The sequence below is a fragment of the Podarcis bocagei genome, assembly GCF_964188305.1.
Source record: "Podarcis bocagei genome assembly, chromosome: 2".
NCBI lineage: Eukaryota > Metazoa > Chordata > Lepidosauria > Squamata > Lacertidae > Podarcis > Podarcis bocagei.
In genome coordinates, this window is record NC_138126.1 from 19,122,434 (window position 1) to 19,142,775 (window position 20,342).

General features: G+C 44.6%; 1 protein-coding gene across 1 annotated transcript; it reads left to right on the forward strand.

The window, feature by feature from the left end:
- The first annotated feature begins 538 nt into the window (after positions 1 to 538).
- Positions 539 to 18,321, forward strand: LOC308580724 (E3 ubiquitin-protein ligase TRIM39-like). The gene is made up of 7 exons (XM_081182805.1): positions 539 to 1,058; positions 8,864 to 8,950; positions 10,828 to 11,133; positions 11,633 to 11,655; positions 13,719 to 13,828; positions 14,228 to 14,287; positions 17,126 to 18,321. Exons 1-7 carry the CDS (start codon positions 642 to 644, stop codon positions 17,737 to 17,739), a joined length of 1,617 nt encoding a protein of 538 aa, XP_081038931.1. The 5' UTR covers positions 539 to 641; the 3' UTR covers positions 17,740 to 18,321.
- Positions 18,322 to 20,342: the final 2,021 nt, after the last annotated feature.

Genomic DNA, 20,342 nt, shown 5'->3' on the forward strand with positions numbered 1-20,342 from the left:
GGTTGAGGATAACGCATGTTATGTAACCATATAGCTGATACTGGGATTTCAACAACTGCTTGAATGTATCTTCCCAAATAATTAATGACTTGGACAGCTTCTGCATTTCCCTGCAGTTTGGCAAACTTAAAAACGAATTTTAAAATGTGTTAAACCATGTACAGTGGTACCTCAGGTTAAGTACTTAATTCGTTCCGGAGGTCCGTACTTAACCTGAAACTGTTCTTAACCTGAAGCACCACTTTAGCTAATGGGGCCTCCTGCTGCCGCCATGCCGCCAGAGCACGATTTCTGTTCTCATCCTGAAGCAAAGTTCTTAACCTGAAGCACTATTTCTGGGTTAGCAGAGTCTGTAACCTGAAGCGTATGCAACCCGAGGTATCACTGAATTATAGTTCTTAATCAAACTGAAGTAGTTCCCTGTGTAAATATGGCCGGAGTCAGACTTGTGCCCACCAAAAGAGGGGGGGTAGGTAGGTGTCTCTCTCTCTCTTTTTGGAGTGGGCGGGTTGCAAGTCATCACAATACAGAATCCCAGTACAAGACCTGACACTCCCCTCTTCTCCTCCTTCTCACTCTTTGAAGCGGGAAACTGTTGGCAGCTTCAGTTTTCTTTTCCCTTTCTCTCTACAAGCAAAGCCATGGCTTCTGCAAACCCAGTCCAGTCCCTTCTCAATGAGCTCGCTTGCTCCCTCTGCCTGAAGGACTTCATGGACCCAGTGATGCTCATCGGATGCGGGCATAACTTCTGCAACGCTTGCATCACCAAGCACTGGAAAGGCTCCCTTAAGAACGTCTGCTGCCCTCAGTGCCAGAAGGGTTTCTTGAAGGCCAAGCTGCAGCAAAACGGGCCGCTGAAGAACATGGTGGAGGCAAGTCGGCAGATCACCTGGGGAAGCCTGAAAGAGTCAGCCACGTCCGAGAGCACATGCCCTTCGCACAAGGAGCCTCTGACACTTTTCTGCCAAGAGGACAGCATCCTGATCTGTGCAAAGTGTGAGGTTCAGCATCAGGACCACACCATCCTGCCCATACAGAAGGCTATTGACGAGCGAAAGGTAATAGTAGACGGAGCTTTCAGATAGAGGGGTGGTGGTGGCAAAACTATGTACAGTGGTACCTCAGGTTATAGTCACTTCAGGTTACATACGCTTCAGGTTACAGACTCCACTAACCCAGAAATAGTACCTCGCATTAAGAACTTTACTTCAGGATGAGAACAGAAATCGTGTGGCGGCAGCAGGAAGCCCCATTAGCTAAAGTGGTACCTCGGGTTAAGAACGGTTTCAGGTTAAGAACGGACCTCCAGAACGAATTAAGTTCATAACCCGAGGTACCACTGTAATTGTTATTAATGTCTCTTTAGAATAGGTTGCGTCTTGCCCAAAGTCAAATTTCAGCTAGGACTCTGCCTCAGTGCCCTTTAAGATGTCCAGAGAGACCCATTCAACTTTTGAGGCCGCTAGCCATAAAAAAGAAAAATGACAACACGCAAAATTAAATTAAGGCACCAAAAAAAGGGGGGATGAGTGGTTTTTTTTAATATAATCAGCAGACCTGAAAGGATGTGTTCGTGATGGTCTAACCTTATGCCTTCAGAACATATATTATTTTATTTATCAATATTTTAAACTTTTTAATGTGGCAGAATCTGTATCAGTTAACAAAAAGAAATACGTCTTTTGCCAAATCACATCTCTCATTTGTTTAAATCTGTAGCCCTAAATTGAAAAACAAGTTGCCAGACTTATTAAATGCCAAAAAAAACACATGGCGGTGTAAAGGCAGAGCCAGACACAAAATGGAGGCCGAGGTTGGCATAATCAGCTGGCAATTACTAACATCACTTTTTACTGCTCTCTGATCCATCTTTGGAAATAGCTGAAATCTTTCCCACAATATCTTCCTTGTGGCAAGCAGTTCCATAGCTCAGTTTTCCTCCATCTGCTCTGGAGGTATTGTGACTCAGCCTCCCCATGTTAGGCAGAATTTAGTGATCCCTTCCCATCCCCACCTTTCTCTCAAATTATTTTTACCCATCTCCTGTAATTTCTTCTCCCAATCCCCTTTTGCATTCAACTTGTACCTTATTCCTCATCCCCAAACTGTTAGTTTTCTTTCATCCCTCCCCCTGCCCTGGTCATTTCACATTCACTTCTGCCTCCTATAAGAGCTTACCATTCCTATTCCCTTGCTTTCTATCCCTGTTTCATTTATTTATTTAATCAATACGTTGTTGGGGGAAAGCTGCCTGGGCCTCATCACTTCTCAAGTTCTAACAAAAGTCTGGGTGAGGTTAGGAGGACAGGTAAGTCATGAGTTTTCAGAAAACGAAACTGAAAAAAGCAGCCCTTATGCTGTCTTCACAGCAAGAGTCTGCGCCCTTCAACCTACTCTGTACTTTTCTGCCTGCTGTTAGCGAAACTTTGAAAAGCCTTTATATAAGGCGTCTGATATGCTTGGAACTTCCTGGGGAAAACCTCCTGGTGCTTTGAGTGACCCAACTTGCATGTATACTGTAATTAAATTGCTTCTGGCAGATTTTTACACTAAACGCAAAGTGCAATATTCCAGAATATTAATTTTTAATCTCTCTCTTTCCCGCCCCCTTCTAATTTCCTTTCTAATTTCCTCTGGTCCAACTAAAAGGCTATCTGCATGAGTTGTAAACCTCAATATCCACCTTGGAGCAGGCAAGCCAGAACACAAATGTGTGTGAACCTTCTTTCATTTTTATTTTTTATTTCAGCCCCTTCATGCCTGCCTTCTACTCAGAACCTTGGGTGTTATCAGTCAAGCATCCAAGTATTCTGACTAGGTTGAGCTGTGCTGAAAGTTTTGAAACCAGGTAACACCAGCTGCACACATTCCTATGAGATTTACTCATGGGTCCTTTGTTCTGGGTTTCTTCTTCCTTGTTTTTTTGCTTGGGAGTTGGAACCTTGTTGCAACAATAAAATATCAGGCTTCCAAGCCGCTGTTTTGCTTGAATTGGCCTGGCTGTGGTCTTGCTTGAACTTGACTAATTCTGAACTAGCAGAGCTAGCGAAGTTGAGAAATTTAAGTATCCTGCCCCAAGTTTTGTCCTTGTCACTTGTGAATGTGTATTTCCCTCAGCACTGTCTGCTGCGGCCCCTATCCTCTTTTTAGAATGTGTGGGGATTAGGTGTGCCATGGCAAAGCAAGAAGCGCTTGGGTGCACTGTGGCCAAAGTTTCCTGTTTAGGGAAGTTTTTAATGTTTAATGTTTTATCATATTTTTAATATTCTGTTGGGAGCCGCCCAGAGTGGCAGGAGAAATTATTATTATTATTATTATTATTATTATTATTATTATTATTATTATTATTCCTTTACGTGGTGCCTGTGCGGTAAACCAGTTGCATGAGAAGCGAACTAAGCTGGGAAAGTACAGTGGTACCTCGGGTTACATACTTCAGGTTACAGACTCCGCTAACGCTTCAGGTTACAGACTCCGCTAACCCAGAAATAGTACCTCGGATTAAGAACTTTGCTTCAGGATAAGAACAGAAATTGCATGGCAGCGGCGTGGCAGCAGCGAGAGGCCCCATTAGCTAAAGTGGTCTTCAGGTTAAGAACAGTTTCAGGTTAAGAATGGATCTCCGGAACGAATTAAGTATGTAACCAGAGGTACCACTGTATAAGGGTTCCTCCCTCTCCCTTTTTAGATTATGTGGTTGTTTTGAAGTCAAACCACTGCATTAGCAACATCAAAGTGACCTCCCTGGCGTGCCAGTCTGGGCAGTGTCTACGGAGGTCTTGGGCTGCCCAGGCTACAAGACCCCCTGTAGTGAAGTTGGGAAATCTCAATATGCCAAACGCTGGTTCACGCAGGAGTGAGGCATTGTGGGAGAGATAAAATTGTGGCCTTCTGGGGAATGGTTGTGTTAACGGAGAAATCTGAGGGCTCCCTTGGACAAAAAAACAAGGACACTAGTCAGGAATACCAGAGCAAAACAGCAGCCAGTAGGCTTGGTCTTTATTGAAGACTATCGTGACAGGACTCCCACCTGCCACAAGGTGGAACAAGATGGAAGCCCTGAACAAAAGCGCCCCCAAACTTTTATTAGCTGCTAATCCCCATGTTACCCCCCCCAAACTACATCACTCATACATCACGGTTACATCATGAAAGGGGAGGTCTGGTGGCAGTAATCTGAGCATCCTGGACCCTGCCCCATGGTTCTCCTTGCCCTCCACCAAACACCCATCAAGTGTAACAAAAAAGATATTTACATTTCCCTGTTTCCCAGCCAAGTTAATCACACCCTTTTGTCATCATCTGGGTTTGTTATTTCTGGAATGGCTACCTGTCTGGCACTCAGGTATCAGGATGTCAGGGATTATCACTCAGGCAGAGGGGCTGCTGAGTAGCTGAGCTCACGTGTCTATATGAATTTCTGAAGTTTTCCCAGTGAGCCAGTACATAGATACATTTATCAGTGAAATGTTACATTTGGTATCGTGCAGCAAATGCCCTTTGAATAGACAGGAAGAAGCTGTATTGAAGTGTTTTGTGGGGACAAATCACAAAAGTCACAAAAGCGATTGTGCTGATTTTGGTAATGGGCTGCATGTGCCGGATATCTGCTGGAGGGGCAACCCCCCCCCCAACCTATACATAAATTCCTGCAACAGTTGTTTGGTCTCTTTAAACTTAAAACTCCCTTTCTCTAGAAGTGTGAGTCAATTCCATCTTGACTCTAGGCAGGATGAGAGCTTATCTGATTTGCAGACCCTTGCACAGCTAGGTGTAGATTGGGTTGTAAATAAGGCACAGGAGGCTATAAAGTAATTTACAGTTTCGGAGCCTGGGAACGAAGGAAGAGCCTTTTGAACTATTGTTGCTGTGTGAATATGGTTTTAGCTAGTTGTATTTTACAATTGTTACCGGAAAATCCGAGGGCTCTCTTGGACAAAGGAAGACACCGACCAGGGCAAGTCAGAGCAAAACAGCAGCCAGTAGGCTTGGTCTTTATTTTTGGTAAGAAAACTGTCGCGACAGGGCTCCCACCGTCCACGAGGTGAAGCAAGATGGAAGCCCCGAACAATGGGAGACCCCAACTTTTATTAACCACTAATCCCCTTGACTACACCCCCAGAATTACATCATATATACATCATGATTTTATTAAAGGACAGGAGGCGTCAAGGAGGAGTTTCCCAGGTAATCCGAGTATCATGACACCTGGCGGAGACCACCTCTCCCCCTCCCCACATGAGTCATTTCCATAAACAAAGGAATGGGCGAAGTTTCCCTGCCCCCTGAGGGGAATCCGGTCGGGGTCCTTTGTCGGAGTCCGTATTGAATACACTACCGTATGCAGTTTATTGTGTTCCTGATAGGTTTTCGTCTGAGCCCTCCCCGATGGTTATCAAGGCAGCCCCGCCATCCGGAGAAGGGCCGTTGTGTACGTGACTGCACGGTTCAAGGCTTATGGCCGATCAATCCCAGCTCACCCCCCTTTGATAGTTCTTGTAATATGCAGTGAAATAAAAGTGATCCGGTGAAAATCCATTGTACGGCTGATTTTTGGTGAATTTATAAAGAATATAGTCACTGAAGTTCAAAGTACTTTCCTCTTTCGGAAACAACTTGCAACATTTTGATTAGATCAGTCATGGTCCATTGAACTCGGAAACAATGAATCGGGAGCTGTCAAGAGGTGAGGGAACAGACGCTCGCAGCCTGCAGTACCAGCGTGGCCGCCGCAAGGGGCGCTGTCCGATAATGCTGATTGGTCGAGGCGGCCGCTGTTTGGCCTAGAGTTCGGTCGTCCGGTCTACTCTCAATAAAGATAGGGCGGCGCGGAGCGCTAAACAGAGTGTTATCAATGCAGCGCTTCCTTATTTACGGAAGGCTTTTAAGAGATGGCCCTCTAAAGGGACATCTCTAGGGTCAGGGAGGGGAGATGCGTGTATGTGTGAATGTGGTGCTTGTGCGATACAAGTGTTAAATGGAAGGGGGGGTTTTCCGGCGACACAATGTTTTTATTTTTTGTTTGTAACCTTCTAAGAAACGCGCAACTTTTTGAGTGGCTTGTTCGATAAACTTGGAAAAGGACTTTTTGTCTTTTGTACTCTGCGCCTTTGCTCGGGGAAGCTAAACTGGTGCCTGACCGTTTGGACACCTACCTGTTGAATTTCTGTCTGCGTCTCGGTAAAGTGACTCAGGGCTGGGCCAACCCGGTAAATATCGAAGGGGGGTTCTCCTCCTTGAACCCCATTTGAGGGTGGTCCAGGAAAGGAGGTGTTTGGCAGCTTTACCGTTTGGCCTTCGATTTGCAACAACTAAAGATCTCTCCCCCTTCCTGGCCAAGTCCTGCCGGTGTCTAGGAGGAATGATCAGGGGGGTTGGATAGTCCCACTCACTACACCCCCCCCCCTCGGCCTCACTGATGTGGTCCAAAGGAAAGTGTTATGGAAATTACGGGGGGGGGCACATCTTTAAAGTTGTTAACAGTTAAACATATTATACCTGAATGTATTCTTTCGACTTGACAGCTCAGGGAATATACCTAGCTTTATGAAATATATAGGGACACGGGTGGCGCTGTGGTCTAAACCACTGAGCCTCTTGGGCTTACCGATTGGAAGGTCAGCGGTTCGAATCCCCGCGACGGGGTGAGCTCCCGTTGCTCGTTCCCTCCTCCTGCCAACATAGCAGTTTGAAAGAAAGTGCAAGTACCGTAGATCAATAGGTACTGCTCTGGCGGGATGGTAAACAGCGTTTCCGTGTGCTGCTCTGGTTCACCAGAAGCAGCTTAGTCATGCTGGCCACATGACCCAGAAGCTGTCTGCGGACAAACGTCGGCTCCCTCGGCCAATAAAGCAAGATGAACGCCACAACCCCAGAGTTGTCCGCGACTGGACCTAACGGTCAGGTACTTTACCTATGAATTGTATAAAATCAACACCTTTGCCAAGTTCCTCCATTCCAACACCATTTTGCCCTTGGAAAAAAGGACTTTTTCCGCTGCCACCTCCCCAAACTTGAAGACATGTATACACTCCAGGAAATGCCTAGAGGTGATAATTGCTGGGATCATTGTTCTCCAAGCCAGAGCTCATTACCAGACTTGCCTCAGGCTCCAAACATGCAAAGGAAGTTCTATTGTACTTTGGGTTGTGGGACTTCAGAGGTGTTTGCCTATGCTAATCTTATACAGTGGTACCGCAGGTTACATACGCTTCAGGTTACATGCGTTTCAGGCTACAGACTCACTAACCCAGAAATATTACCTCAGGTTAAGAACTTTGCTTCAGGATGAGAACAGAAATTGTGCTCCAGCGGCACGGCAGCAGCAGGAGGCCCCATTAGCTAAAGTGGTGCTTCAGGTTAAGAACAGTTTCAGGTTAAGAACGGACCTCCGGAACGAATTAAGTACTTAACCTGAAGTACCACTGTACCTGGGTCTTGCCCTGCCATGTCTGCTTATGGTAATCTTGTACCAAGGACTTGTCCGGGCATGTTTGCCAAGGTTAAACTAGTGTAATCCCTGTCTACCCCTCCTCTTTTGTGACATGCCAGTGATGTAGCAATGATGCTGTACGAGCTGTATTCTGGGATATGGTGGGAAAGTTTTAAAAGTCCTTGTCACCCCATCCTCGGGGTTCAAAATTCCTCTTTTAACCTGTTGTGCAATAAACTTTGGTCTACAGCTATTTGTTCCGGTTGGTGGCTGGACTCCTTCCTTTATTCCGCATGGACCTGCGGCCTTGGGTGACTGAGCAGCCTCACACCTAGATTTTTCCATAACAGAAAGTAGAGCAATACATTTGGCACCAGTTTGGCTGCAGGAGTTGCCGAAAGGAGGAGTACAAGGCACCAACCAACCACTTCCAGTAGCATAGCAGAATATAGCCAATTTTCCATGCTATATGCATCCAGAGAAAAAAATGCTTGCCAATAAAATTTGCACTATATTCTGCTATATGTCTGGAAGTGGCTTTTATTCCGTGTAGAAACTCAGACATAATGCAGAACTCAACCGTTATTATTATTATTTTTTATAAAATATTTATTAAAGGTTTTAAACAATATAACCAACTTCACATTCACAACCAAAGAGAGAAAAACACCATCGCAGTCAATCAAAAAGAAACCAAAAAATACAAGAAAACATACGAAGCATACAAAAAAAAGATAAAAAGCATAAAAAAACATGAAAAAAAGAAAAAGATTCAATTTCTTAAGTATTATTTCCATAACCCTCTTTCTTGACTCCCTCACATCTCCCTTTTCTGTGTTCTCATTTACAAGATCTTATTCAGCAAAACTTCACCTTCTTTCAAATCTTATTTTGTATTATACATTTCAACTATTATGTCTCCAATTTCCCCCCCTTTATTTATCAATTATTTGAGCTTGACATAATATTGTTCAAATTTCACCTTTGTTCTTATAAACCAATTTTGCATATTCCTCTCAAATATGTCACTAATGCCATGTTATCCTCATATCCTGCATCATTCTAACATTCATACAGTTTACAATACTTTTGCAAATAGTCTTTAAATTTCTTCCAGTCCTCTTCCACTATCTCTTCTCCCAGGTCTCGGATTCTGCCAGTCATTTCAATGCAGAACTCAACCGTTAGAGAAACAGAACCAACTGTCCTATGAATGCAGCCTGAATGTGGGCAGGGGGACTGAGCTATATTCTGGCTTACTGCTTCTGGTGGGGGAGGAAACTGCAAAGAAACTGCAGCTACCTTTGACTCCTGAATGCTAGGACCTTTTCTCCAAGTTCTTACACCTGTAATGTGTCTAACTGTAATGTGTCTGAAGGCAGGAACAAACTAAAATCCAATTCTCTCTTCCCCTTCACAACTTCCTCTTAGGAGCAAATTCTGAGCAAGCTGAAGCAACAACAAGCTTTGGTTGAAGAGTTAAAAGAAGCTGTTGCACGTGGTGCCCAAGAACTGCTGGTAAGTCTTGCATAAGCGCTCAGCACCTACAGATGGATGCTTGGTTTGCACCAGACAGCATATGAGGCCTGCTGCGGACTGGGAGAAGTCCCTGCCCCACTGCTATGCCTTATCTCATTCCCCAGGAGGAGAGAGAGAGAATTAAGAAGCTATTTGATAGTCATTTTCAAGTAACTGAATGTCAGGCACTTACTCAAGAGACCAAATTTTATTTTCTGTTGCTCTGGATGGTAAGACCCAAACCAATGGGTTCAAGTTACTCTCTCTCTCTCTCTCTCTCTCTCTCTCTCTCTCTCACTCTCTCTCTCTCTCTGTGTGTGTGTGTGTGTGTGTGTGTGTTTTCATTATGCAGTAAAACAGCATAATAAAACCATCAGAACAACCAAGCTGTGAGTACTCAGGGCAGAAGTCCTGTCCAAACCACCACACTCTGCCCGTCTTATGAGAGTGCTACCTAAGCTACCACGTTGCTTGCACACTTTCCAGTCCATTAAAAAGTGCCTCATCGTTTTTTATTTCAGTCCTCACGTAAGAACAAAAAGTTCTTGCCTGAGCATTAGAAAGAGCTTCCTGACAGTATGAACTGCCCACTAGTTTGAGGCTTGTTTATACGTTGCACTGAATGAAAGTACAAGCTGTTGTATCTCTCTACTCATGTTGTTGGCACTCGCCCGTCACAAGAGACATTGGAGTGCGCCTCTGAGGGTGAAGTCAAACATTAGCAGCAATGAAGTGACCTCCCCAGGGTGCAAGCTCGGGTGGTGTGTATGGAGGTACTGGGCTGCCCAGACAACAAGACACCCCCCCCCCCCGGCCTCGCTGGTGTGGTTCGAAGGAAAACAGAGCAATACTCACGTATGTGTGAAATAAATCAAAGAAAGGCTGCGGGCATACCATACATTTATTTCATTTTATTTTAAAATATATTTTATTAGATTTTCTTCCAACTATACAAAAGTAAAAATCACCATAACAGAAACAATAGTCACACACACACACACAAAACTGTAGGTCAAAACAATTTCAAATCCAAAAACAGGGATTCTCTAAATCCCAGGACTCTCCCCCCCAGTTCCTTATTTTTTCTTTTCAACTGCCTATCATTACTACTCCAAAAAAATTTCAACCAGTTTTTCCTATTATATTTCTAAAATTACAGGTGTTCTTAAAATCCTGCCAGTGTGTTAACTTGTTTACAATACTTTTGTGTATACAGTGGTACCTCAGGTTACATATGCTTCAGGTTACATACGCTTCAGGTTACAGACTCCGCTAACCCAGAAAGTGTTTCAGGGTAAGAACTTTGCTTCAGGATGAGAACAGAAATCGTGCTCTGGCAGCACAGCGGCAGCAGCAGGAGGCCCCATTAGCTAAAGTGGTGCTTCAGGTTAAGAACAGTTTCAGGTTAAGTACGGACCTCCGGAACGAAATAAGTACTTAACCCGAGGTACCACTGTATACAATAAACGTTTCCCATTCTTTTCTGAATTTCTTGTCTTGGCTTCTGAGCTTTCCAATTAATTTCGCCATTTTGGCATATTCCATCAACTTGATTTGCCGGGGACATACCATACATTTAAAACATACAGCTTCATTCAAAGAATCCTGAGAACTGTAGCCCTCAGTGCTACGCTTCTCAACACCCTTAACAAGCTACACTTCCCAGGATTCTGTGGGGCTAAGTCATGTGTTTTAAATGCATTGTGTGTAGGCAGCCAAATAATAACATGAAATCTGTTGGGAAAGGCAGTGGGTAAGATGCTTGCAGGCCTATGATCCAGTCATCGTAGTTTTAGCATCTATAGTTTGCCCCTACAGTTCTGCTGCGAGGAATAATTTTCTTGTTTGGCTTGTTCTTTGTTTCTGTCCCACCACAGGATCAGGCAAGCCTTGCACACCAGGTGTTCGTGACTGAGGTCGAAAACTTCTGCCAGTCTTTGAAGGATCAGGCGCAGTTCCTGGTGCTCTACTTGGAAGAGCTGAAAAGCGCAATCTTAAAGAAGAAGGAGGAAGACGACAGCAAATATACCAGGGATGTGACTCAGCTCAATGTCTTGACCAGTGCTGTAGAGAAGATGTGTGCTCAGCTAGGGGTTGAGCTCCTGAAAGGACCGTCCCAAGTCAGTGTCTTGATCAGTGAGGCAGAGAAGATACATCATCACCGACGGGCTGAATTTTGCAAGGTGAGAACATTGTAAAAAAATGCAAGCTCCTGCAGTGAGGATTGCGAAGCCCAGGTTTCAGAAATCAACATGGGATTTTGCACTGCTCATGCAGCAGCATGAGCGGTTTTCAAAGTGCAAATTGCAGACATGGTTCATTTGCAGTCGTAATCACTGTCCTGTTGTGGGGAACTGAACCCTGTGCAGCACAATCCATTACAGCTCCTGATGGATTAAATCTGCTCACTGTGTGGCAACTGCAGTTCCTAGCTGTGCCAATCTCTGTGCTACAATTAAACATGAGGCTGGCGGAATAATTCCTTAAAAACAGCGGCACCGGTGCACTTGCGGGGTGGAAATTCTCTCACGTCACCACAGAGCCCTGCAAAATAGTAAGACACACCAAACAGGGATCCCGATGGATTTTAATGGGAGTTGACTTTTTACAACTTTATAGATATCCTTTTTTCATCTCCCTACAAACTTGACTACTTGTTTTCTCTGTTTCTCCTTCTTCTAGGAAGATGAAACGTTCACCAACTGGTATGTATCTTATATGTATTATTTTTATTGGTTTTCCAAATTATTACAAACCAGTCCAAATTATTTAAATTTAATACAAAATGTTTTCCCACTCCTGTTGCAAACATATGTTCATTACTTCCTGATGTAGCCACTTCATTCTTGTTTAAACTCCTCTTCATCCTTCTCTTGATGTTAGTCCATTCTCACAGCCGACCTTGCTAGTTTCCTCACATTCAGCACCTCTGTTACTTTTCATAAATATAAAATCCATTTCACATTTGTGGTCCTGCATAAACGTTGTTCCCAGACCTGGTGTGTTGAGATAGTTAATTCCCATCCTCCTTTGTTCGGTCACATTCCATTCCTTGGAGATCATTCCTTCCTCTGTTCACCAACAGGCTGCGGCTATAAATAACTCTCCATCATGATGACCAATCTCTGCCATTAAAATTTCACTCTGGAGTTCTTCCTCAGCACGCAGTTAAAAAAACCCAGCCTTTTCACAAACGCAGGCTCTTGCCAGATTTAGTTAGCAGCCATTCATCTTCTTTTAATTGCTCCCTTAAACTCCTGTTCCAGTCCAAAGATAATTTAAATAAAGTCCATTCAACCTTGGTCAAGGGGGGAGGACATAATAAAATGTTGTTAAATCCTTTGCTGAGCATAATAATAATAATAATAATAATAATAATAATAATAATAATAATAATTTATATCCTGCCCTCCCCAGCTGAAGCCGGGCTCAGAGCGGCTAACAACAGTAAAATGATAAAACATTCTAAAATCATTTCATTATAAAATAATTCCAATCAGATTAATGGCAACCATTGGGCTAGAGTTCTGTGAGGATTACCAAAGGAGGGAGTCAGGCTGTGCCCTGGCCAAAGGCCTGGTGGAACAGCTCTGTCTTGCAGGCCCTGCAGAAAGATGTTAAGTCCCGCAGGGCCCTGGTCTCTTGTGACAGAGCATTCCACCAGATCGGAGCCACAGCCGAGAAAGCCCTGGCTCTAGTTGAGGCCAGCCTAATCTCTCTGTGGCCTGGGACCTTCAAGATGTTTTTGTTTGAAAACTGTAAGTTCCTCTGTGGGACATACCAGGAGAGGCGGTCCCGTAGGTACGAAGGTCATAGGCCGTATAGGGCTTTGAAGGTTAAAACCAGCATCTTAAATCTGATCCTGTACTCCACCGGGAGCCAGTGCAGCTGGTATAGCACCGGGTGAATGCGATCTCGCAGCGAGGACCCCGTAAGGAGTCTCGCCGCGGCATTCTGCACCCGCTGGAGTATCTGGGTCAGTCTCAAGGGCAGCCCCACGTAGAGCGAGTTACAATAATCCAGTCTGGAGGTGACCGTCGCGTGGATCACAGTGGCTAGGTCAGGGCGAGAGAGGTAAGGAGCCAACTGCTTAGCTTGGCGGAGATGAAAAAATGCTACCTTTGTTATAGCTGCAATCTGCGCCTCCATGGAAAGGGAGGTGTCGAAGATTACACCCAAACTCTTAACGGATGGTGCTGGCACTAATTGCGCCCCCACAAGAGATGGGAGTTGCCCCCCAATCCCATATCGTCCCGACCCAGCCAAAGGACCTCTGTCTTCGAAGGATTTAACTTCAACCGGCTCCCACGTAACCATCCAGCCACAGCTTCCAGACATCTGATAAATCAAATGCACCCTCTTATCTTTTCCTCGGTGTCAGACAAAATAACATAGCTATGAAAACACACGGCTCATTCATTTTGCAGAGGAGGTCAAGAATCAACTGGTATGTATCTCATCCTTTTGCCTCCTCCCTCCACCTTCCACAAGTAGAATTTTTAAGTCTCTCTCCAGAGGATCTTTTGCACTAATCATGGCCTCCTTCCTTTAGATCTGTCCATTATCACCATCTTAACATAAGTGTGGTGGGAGATACACTTGGGCTGTTTTCCTGATGGTTCAATACCTTCAGTGACACGTTTGTTTGTGTGTGTGTGTGTGTGTGTGTGTGTGTGTGTGTAATTTTGTGTTCCTCAAAAGTTCATTTTTGCAGAAGCAAATCAACAGAAGACAAGTGAACAGCATGCTATTGTTTTCCCCTCTCCAGGTTTGGTGAAGAACATTATAAGGAAAACAGTTCTGGGGATCTGGAAAACAAATGTTTCGAAATCACTGAGCTAAATAAAACTTTGAAGAAGACGTTTCAAAAATTCAAAGGTATCAGTAAGCAGGAGAGAAATGGATGGTTCACTTCCTGTGATAGAGTGGAACAAGGCTATCGGCTTCAGTCCTGGCTCACAGTCCTGGAGCGCCTTTGGGTGTGATGCCCTTGGTGGACCCCTACTCTTGAGAAGGCCCCTTCCTCCTCACAGCTCTCTTCAGTGCCCATTCACTTGCAGCAGAGCAGAATTTAAATTGCGATACAGCACACTAAATTACAACCACAAACATGCAATTAAAAATCAGTAGAAATATTTGGTGTGATGGATGTGCAGTCCCTCATCTTCAGTCACCAATCCTCAGACAAGCTGCAGAAAACATCACTGAAGTTCATCCATAAAAGGGTTTAGGGACCCCTATTCTAATGCTTTCTGTTATCCTCCCTGCCCTTTCTAGATCAGATGGCAACTGAGCTGTGGAAAGCCAGAAACGAAGTCCAGAAGAAATATGAAAAAGGTGAGTTCACTGGGGGATAACTGAGAGTCAAACTGGACTTGGTGTGGCAGATCCACGAACAGGATCCCTTGTGATGGCAGTTGTACACCATGGCCCTTATTGGGATGCTGTACTATGGTGATGGAGCCCAGAAATGGTCATGGTACTCAAAGGATGTGGGCAACCTTTCCCCTCCAGATGCTGCTGAACCCAGCATCCCTTGCAATCATGGCTAAAGGTGAAGGAAATTCTTCTTCCTCTTATGTATTTATTTATATTCTGCCTTTCCCCCTGACAGCCTCAAGTGTCAGGGACATGGCTGAATCGGAGGAGGAAGAGTCGGACTTGGGAGATGAAAGATTGCTAGTACAAGGAGAGACAGATTCTGACTCTGAAGACGAAAGATGGCAGACAGAGCAGGAGGAAGTGGGCTCGACTCTCCCCCTTCACCAAGAGTTCTCTGACTCAGCTAGAGCAGACGTGGACAGCTCACAAGAAGGGGGAGAAATAGATGGCAGTAGGGAAGTTGCTAGGCAACCAGCAGAGAGTCAGAGGTCAGAGTTCCTCCTTTGAGAGAGGGGTGTGGGAATTCCCCCCTCCTCCTCCTCATTCCAGGAGAGCTGTAAAGGTCAGAATGCAGTGGAAGTGCAACAGGGGAAAGGCTGGACGTTGGCATATTTTCTGTTGTGACCAAGGCGGAGTTTCAGAATGAGCAACTCCTTTCAAGAGCGGCAGGCTGGGAGCCACTCTCTGAGTGTAACTTGTAAATGAACGCACCATAAAACTGCCAGGGAGTCATTAATTCTTAGCGAGGCTTGCTTGAGATCGTTACATCAAGGCAGCTTACCGATAAAAATAAGAAACACTAAAAACATAGGAAAACCAATAATTAAAAAACAACTAAACATTGATAGTATTTTATCTCCATCTATTATACATCATACAAATAATTACAATAAAAACAGTACATTTTTATTACAATTTTTAAAAAGTAAACAGCATAGATTTTTTATTATATCAAGTAGTATATATTTAGAAATAAATACAGTAATTCTTTTTTCAGCAGAGCAGCTTAGCCATCCTATAACCTCCCCTTCCACAAGGTTTATGAAAAAAAGGTCATGAAATTATATGTGTTTGTATGTCTTTTTACATGTTTGTATTGCTTAAAAATTTTTGTAAAATCAATAAAAATTTATATATATATATATATATATATATATATATATATATATATATATATATATATGCTTTCGTAGATTTTCACGGGTACAGGAATGCAGGTTTTGGTGTTTTCGGGTATCTTCCCGTGTAAGAGTTGGGGTGTCTAGGCGACGTTTCGACGAGGTCTCACTCGTCATCTTCAGGCTGGTGCTTTCGGCTTCTTGTTACTAGAACAGAGCAGGATCTCAGTGTTTGAGTTCCTATAAATACTGTTGAGGGGGTGTGGTGTATAGCCTCCAACGTTCTGGGCAGAGAGGAAGTTCCCAGGTTATTGTGCCTTTTCTTCTTTTGTTCATTAATTACTTGAGGGATATCTTGAGTGATTTCTTGAGTGATATTCTGAGTACCACTTAGGAGGGTCATTAGGTGTGGATTAGTTGCTAAAGCTTTCGTGTCTTGACCTCTTGAGCTTGTGAAGAGTTTTTCTGAGTTTTTCTGAGAAGAGTTTTTCTGAGAAGATGGCTGTACTGCACTTAGTTGTGCTCTGGCTTGGCTTCGTGTATAGGGGCGAGCTGTGGTTTTGTGCCCTGTGCCAGCCAGATCTGTGTAGGGATTGCAGGGGGGTGCAGCATCCGGAGGTGCCACTATGGTTTGGCTACTGGATGGTATCTGTAATTTATCTGTGGAGAGGGTCTGGGTTTGGGTCTGGTGTGGTTGATTGGAGATGGCGTTCTGTGTGCCTGTGGTTCTGGTGTCGGTTTTTGTGGGGAGGGCTAATTTCCAGATGTCTGGCAGGCGGGACGTGTCGTCACGCTTGTTCATGTTGTGAGGGTGTTTCTCTATCTCGATGTGGTGTATAGCCTCCAACGTTCTGGGCAGAGAGGAAGTTCCCAGGTTATTGTGCCTTTTCATCGAGATAGAGAAACACCCTCACAACATGAACAAGCGTGACGACACGTCCCGCCTGCCAGACATCTGGAAATTAGCCCTCCCCACAAAAACCGACACCAGAACCAGAGGCACACAGAACGCCATCTCCAATCAACCACACCAGACCCAAACCCAGACCCTCTCCACAGATAAATTACAGATACCATCCAGTAGCCAAACCATAGTGGCACCTCCGGATGCTGCACCCCCCTGCAATCCCTACACAGATCTGGCTGGCACAGGGCACAAAACCACAGCTCGCCCCTATACACGAAGCCAAGCCAGAGCACAACTAAGTGCAGTACAGCCATCTTCTCAGAAAAACTCTTCTCAGAAAAACTCAGAAAAACTCTTCACAAGCTCAAGAGGTCAAGACACGAAAGCTTTAGCAACTAATCCACACCTAATGACCCTCCTAAGTGGTACTCAGAATATCACTCAAGAAATCACTCAAGATATCCCTCAAGTAATTAATGAACAAAAGAAGAAAAGGCACAATAACCTGGGAACTTCCTCTCTGCCCAGAACGTTGGAGGCTATACACCACACCCCCTCAACAGTATTTATAGGAACTCAAACACTGAGATCCTGCTCTGTTCTAGTAACAAGAAGCCGAAAGCACCAGCCTGAAGATGACGAGTGAGACCTCGTCGAAACGTCGCCTAGACACCCCAACTCTTACACGGGAAGATACCCGAAAACACCAAAACCTGCATATATATATATATATATATATATAAATATAACCTCCCCTTCCTCTTGCAGAATTTGTGTACTTGGATCGTGACACAGCACACACCTCGCTGGTCCTTTCAGAGGACCAGGGGAGTGCCTGGGAGTCGCACGAGTCGCCTGAGGAGATGCCTTATCACCCTGAGAGATTTGAGAACCGTCAGTGTGTGCTGGGCTTAAACGGATACACCTCGGGGAGAGTCTACTGGGAAGTTGATGTGGAAAAGGCGAAAGAATGGGGTGCTGGGGTGGCCAGAAAATCTGTGGAGAGGAAGGGCCCTCTGGACTTTAACCCTGATGCCGGAATCTGGGGAGTAGGCCTAGACAGAGTTGGGTTAGACAAGGGGTACTGGGCTTTCACCCTTCAAGGTCCTATTCCCTTGACCGTGCCAAAACCCCTCAAGAAGATCCAGGTGTATCTAGATTACGACAAAGGGGAGGTGTCATTTTGCAATGCCACCGATGCTGAAACCTTCATCTTTACCTTCCCTCCGGCCGCATTCAACGGAGAAGAAATCTATCCCTGGTTTTGGGTTGGGAAGGGGGCTATCAAAATATGCCAGTTAAAACCAGAAGATATCCAGCTCAAACTGGTAGAGGCTGGGCTTATTAAACCTCGGGATTACAGTGGTATCTCTGGTTTTTGATAAAAGATACAGTGGTACCCCGGGTTAAGTACTTAATTCGTTCCAGAGGTCCATTCTTAACCTGAAACCGTTCTTAACCTGAAGCACCACTTTAGCTAATGGGGCCTCCTGCTGCCGCTGCATTATTTCTGTTCTCAACCTGAAGCAAAGTTCTTAACCCAAGGTACTATTTCTGGGTTAGCAGATTCTGTAACCTGAAGCGTATGTAACCTGAGGTACCACTGTACTATGATTTCTGAGGAATCTCCTCTTTGTAGGCATTCCCTGGATTTGCAATTCCTAAGCACTCTTACTTCCTATTGTAATACATTCCCCTTTGTAAGTTGGGGTCTGTGGCCAGCTCCCTCCTTGCTTCCTCTACTTAAATCACTTGGGTGGGAACGGCCTCAGGGCATCTTCCTGTATGGAAATCTTAAGTACCGGTCAGGTGGTTAAGCATGTGACCCTGTTTCTTTTTAGGGAAAGGCGCACAAACGATTGCAGCAGTTGTATGTATGGGGCTGTAGCCAACCTAGTGACGCACTGGGATTTCTCCTTGCATGATAGAATATTCTCTCCCTCTGCTCCCCTGCTCCCCCCAACCAACGTCTCATTGTGCAAGTAGAAATCCTGGTGCTGGCGGGATGCATTAGTTGAACACTTCCCTCAGCTTCCATGCCTATCGATGCAATGCTGGGTGTGGAATTAATCAGGACATGTTTTCGGTGCATGCATTGTTTTTTTTGGGGGGTGGAGTGGTGTGGAATGCAACGTGCATTGCTTTGTTGGCATGTCTCTATCAATACTGTTGGCAACCTGGTAGCTTCCAGATGTTTTAGACTACAACTCTCATCGTCCTCAGGCAGCATGGCCATATGGAGTTTAGAACATCTGGACGGCGTCAGGTTGGCAATGGCACATGCGCACACAAACACACACACACTCCATTGGTGGCACAGCAGTTTGGCACTGAAGTGGAGGGAAGGCACCAACATCAAAATAAATAAATTCAGCCCCACACGAATCTCCCTTGAGGCACTGTCAAAGAACACAATACTCTCTGGTTTTGTATGTGCTGTGTTCTATGCAAAACCCCTTTGTGACAGAGCATGCAAAAATACTGTGTTGCTTTGTTTTGCAGCGCCCCTGACAAAATTAGAAAAGAAAGTGCATCGGGCTGACTAAGCGGTGGAGGTTCTCTGTTCTATTTCCCACTTTTGGTGTTAATGTAACTTTCTCACTGTGCCAGCTGAACATACATTTAAACTGCCTGTTATCACTGATTGTAATTTTCACACCTCATTGCCATCCAGCTCCCACCTAATCATTTTCTCATATATACTTGCCAACTATGATTTCCTTTTCTGCATCTAACAAAGTAGGCTGTAGTCCACAAAAGCTTATGCCATAATAAATTTGTTATTTAGGGTGCCATAATACTCTTTTTTTTGTTGCCTTTTCTTAGGTTGTTCTTTTACATATTGTACCCAGGGATTTGCATAGTTCTTTTTTTTAAACTGATGTTGTTGGTACCTTTTTTGCTGTTCGGAAAGTTCCTGTATCTATTTGGCTGTATTCTAATAAAAGTGAGATGCTCACACTGAAAGTTTTGTGTGTGTTTAACTTGGTTTCACTCCCCACTCCAATGGAAATCCAGTGTCCTGCCACTAAAATAAACCATAGAAATGAAGCAAATATAGTTAAGATAAAACTTATAAAACTCCTAATAGGCAAGTCCTGCTTTTAGACTCTTAGAAAAATCAGTAGGGCCTCGAATTTTGATTAACACAAATGAGCTTTGCTCTGATCAACTGTTAAAATGTGTAGGTACCAAAGGTTGGGGGGTGAAGGTGCTGTTTGCTTGGTTCATATCCTGTTCTAACCACATGAGCAATCACCACAGATGCTAAGATAGCCGCTAAACAAGCTGATTTTAAAAGGATTTTATAGCCGGTTTTAGTAACTTGTTGAAATCCTCTTGCAATTTTCCAGCATATTTGATAAAGTGATTTGCAAGTTTCTTATGTGTCAGCTACTGTATAAATATTATATAATGTTCAGAGCACCAGTGGCAAGGCGACTCCCCTGATAAGCATATCAGAAAATAAAGGATAATGGAATCAGAGAATGGTAGAGTTAGAAGGGACCCCAAACTTTCTGCAATAAACCATCCGTGACTGATGGTCACGTAAAGGTAAAGGGACCCCTGACCATTAGGTCCAGTCGTGACCGACTCTGGGGTTGTGGTGGTCATCTCGCTTTATTGGCCGAGGGAGCCAGCATACAGCTTCTGGGTCATGTGACCAGCATGACTAAGCCACTTCTGGCGAACCAGAGCAGCGCACGGAAATGCCATTTACCTTCCTGCCAGAGCGGTACCTATTTATCTACTTGCACTTTGAGGTGCTTTCGAACTGCTAGGTTGGCAGGAGCAGGGACTGAGCAACGGGAGCTCACCCCGTTGCGGGGATTCGAACCGCCAACCTTCTGATCAACAAGCCCTAGGCTCTGTTGTTTAACCCACAGCACCACCCGCGTCCCTGATGGTCACTTAACTTCTGCTTAAAAAACTTCTAGTGAAGGAGAGTCCACAACCTCCCAAGGGAATCCGTGCCACCATCGAA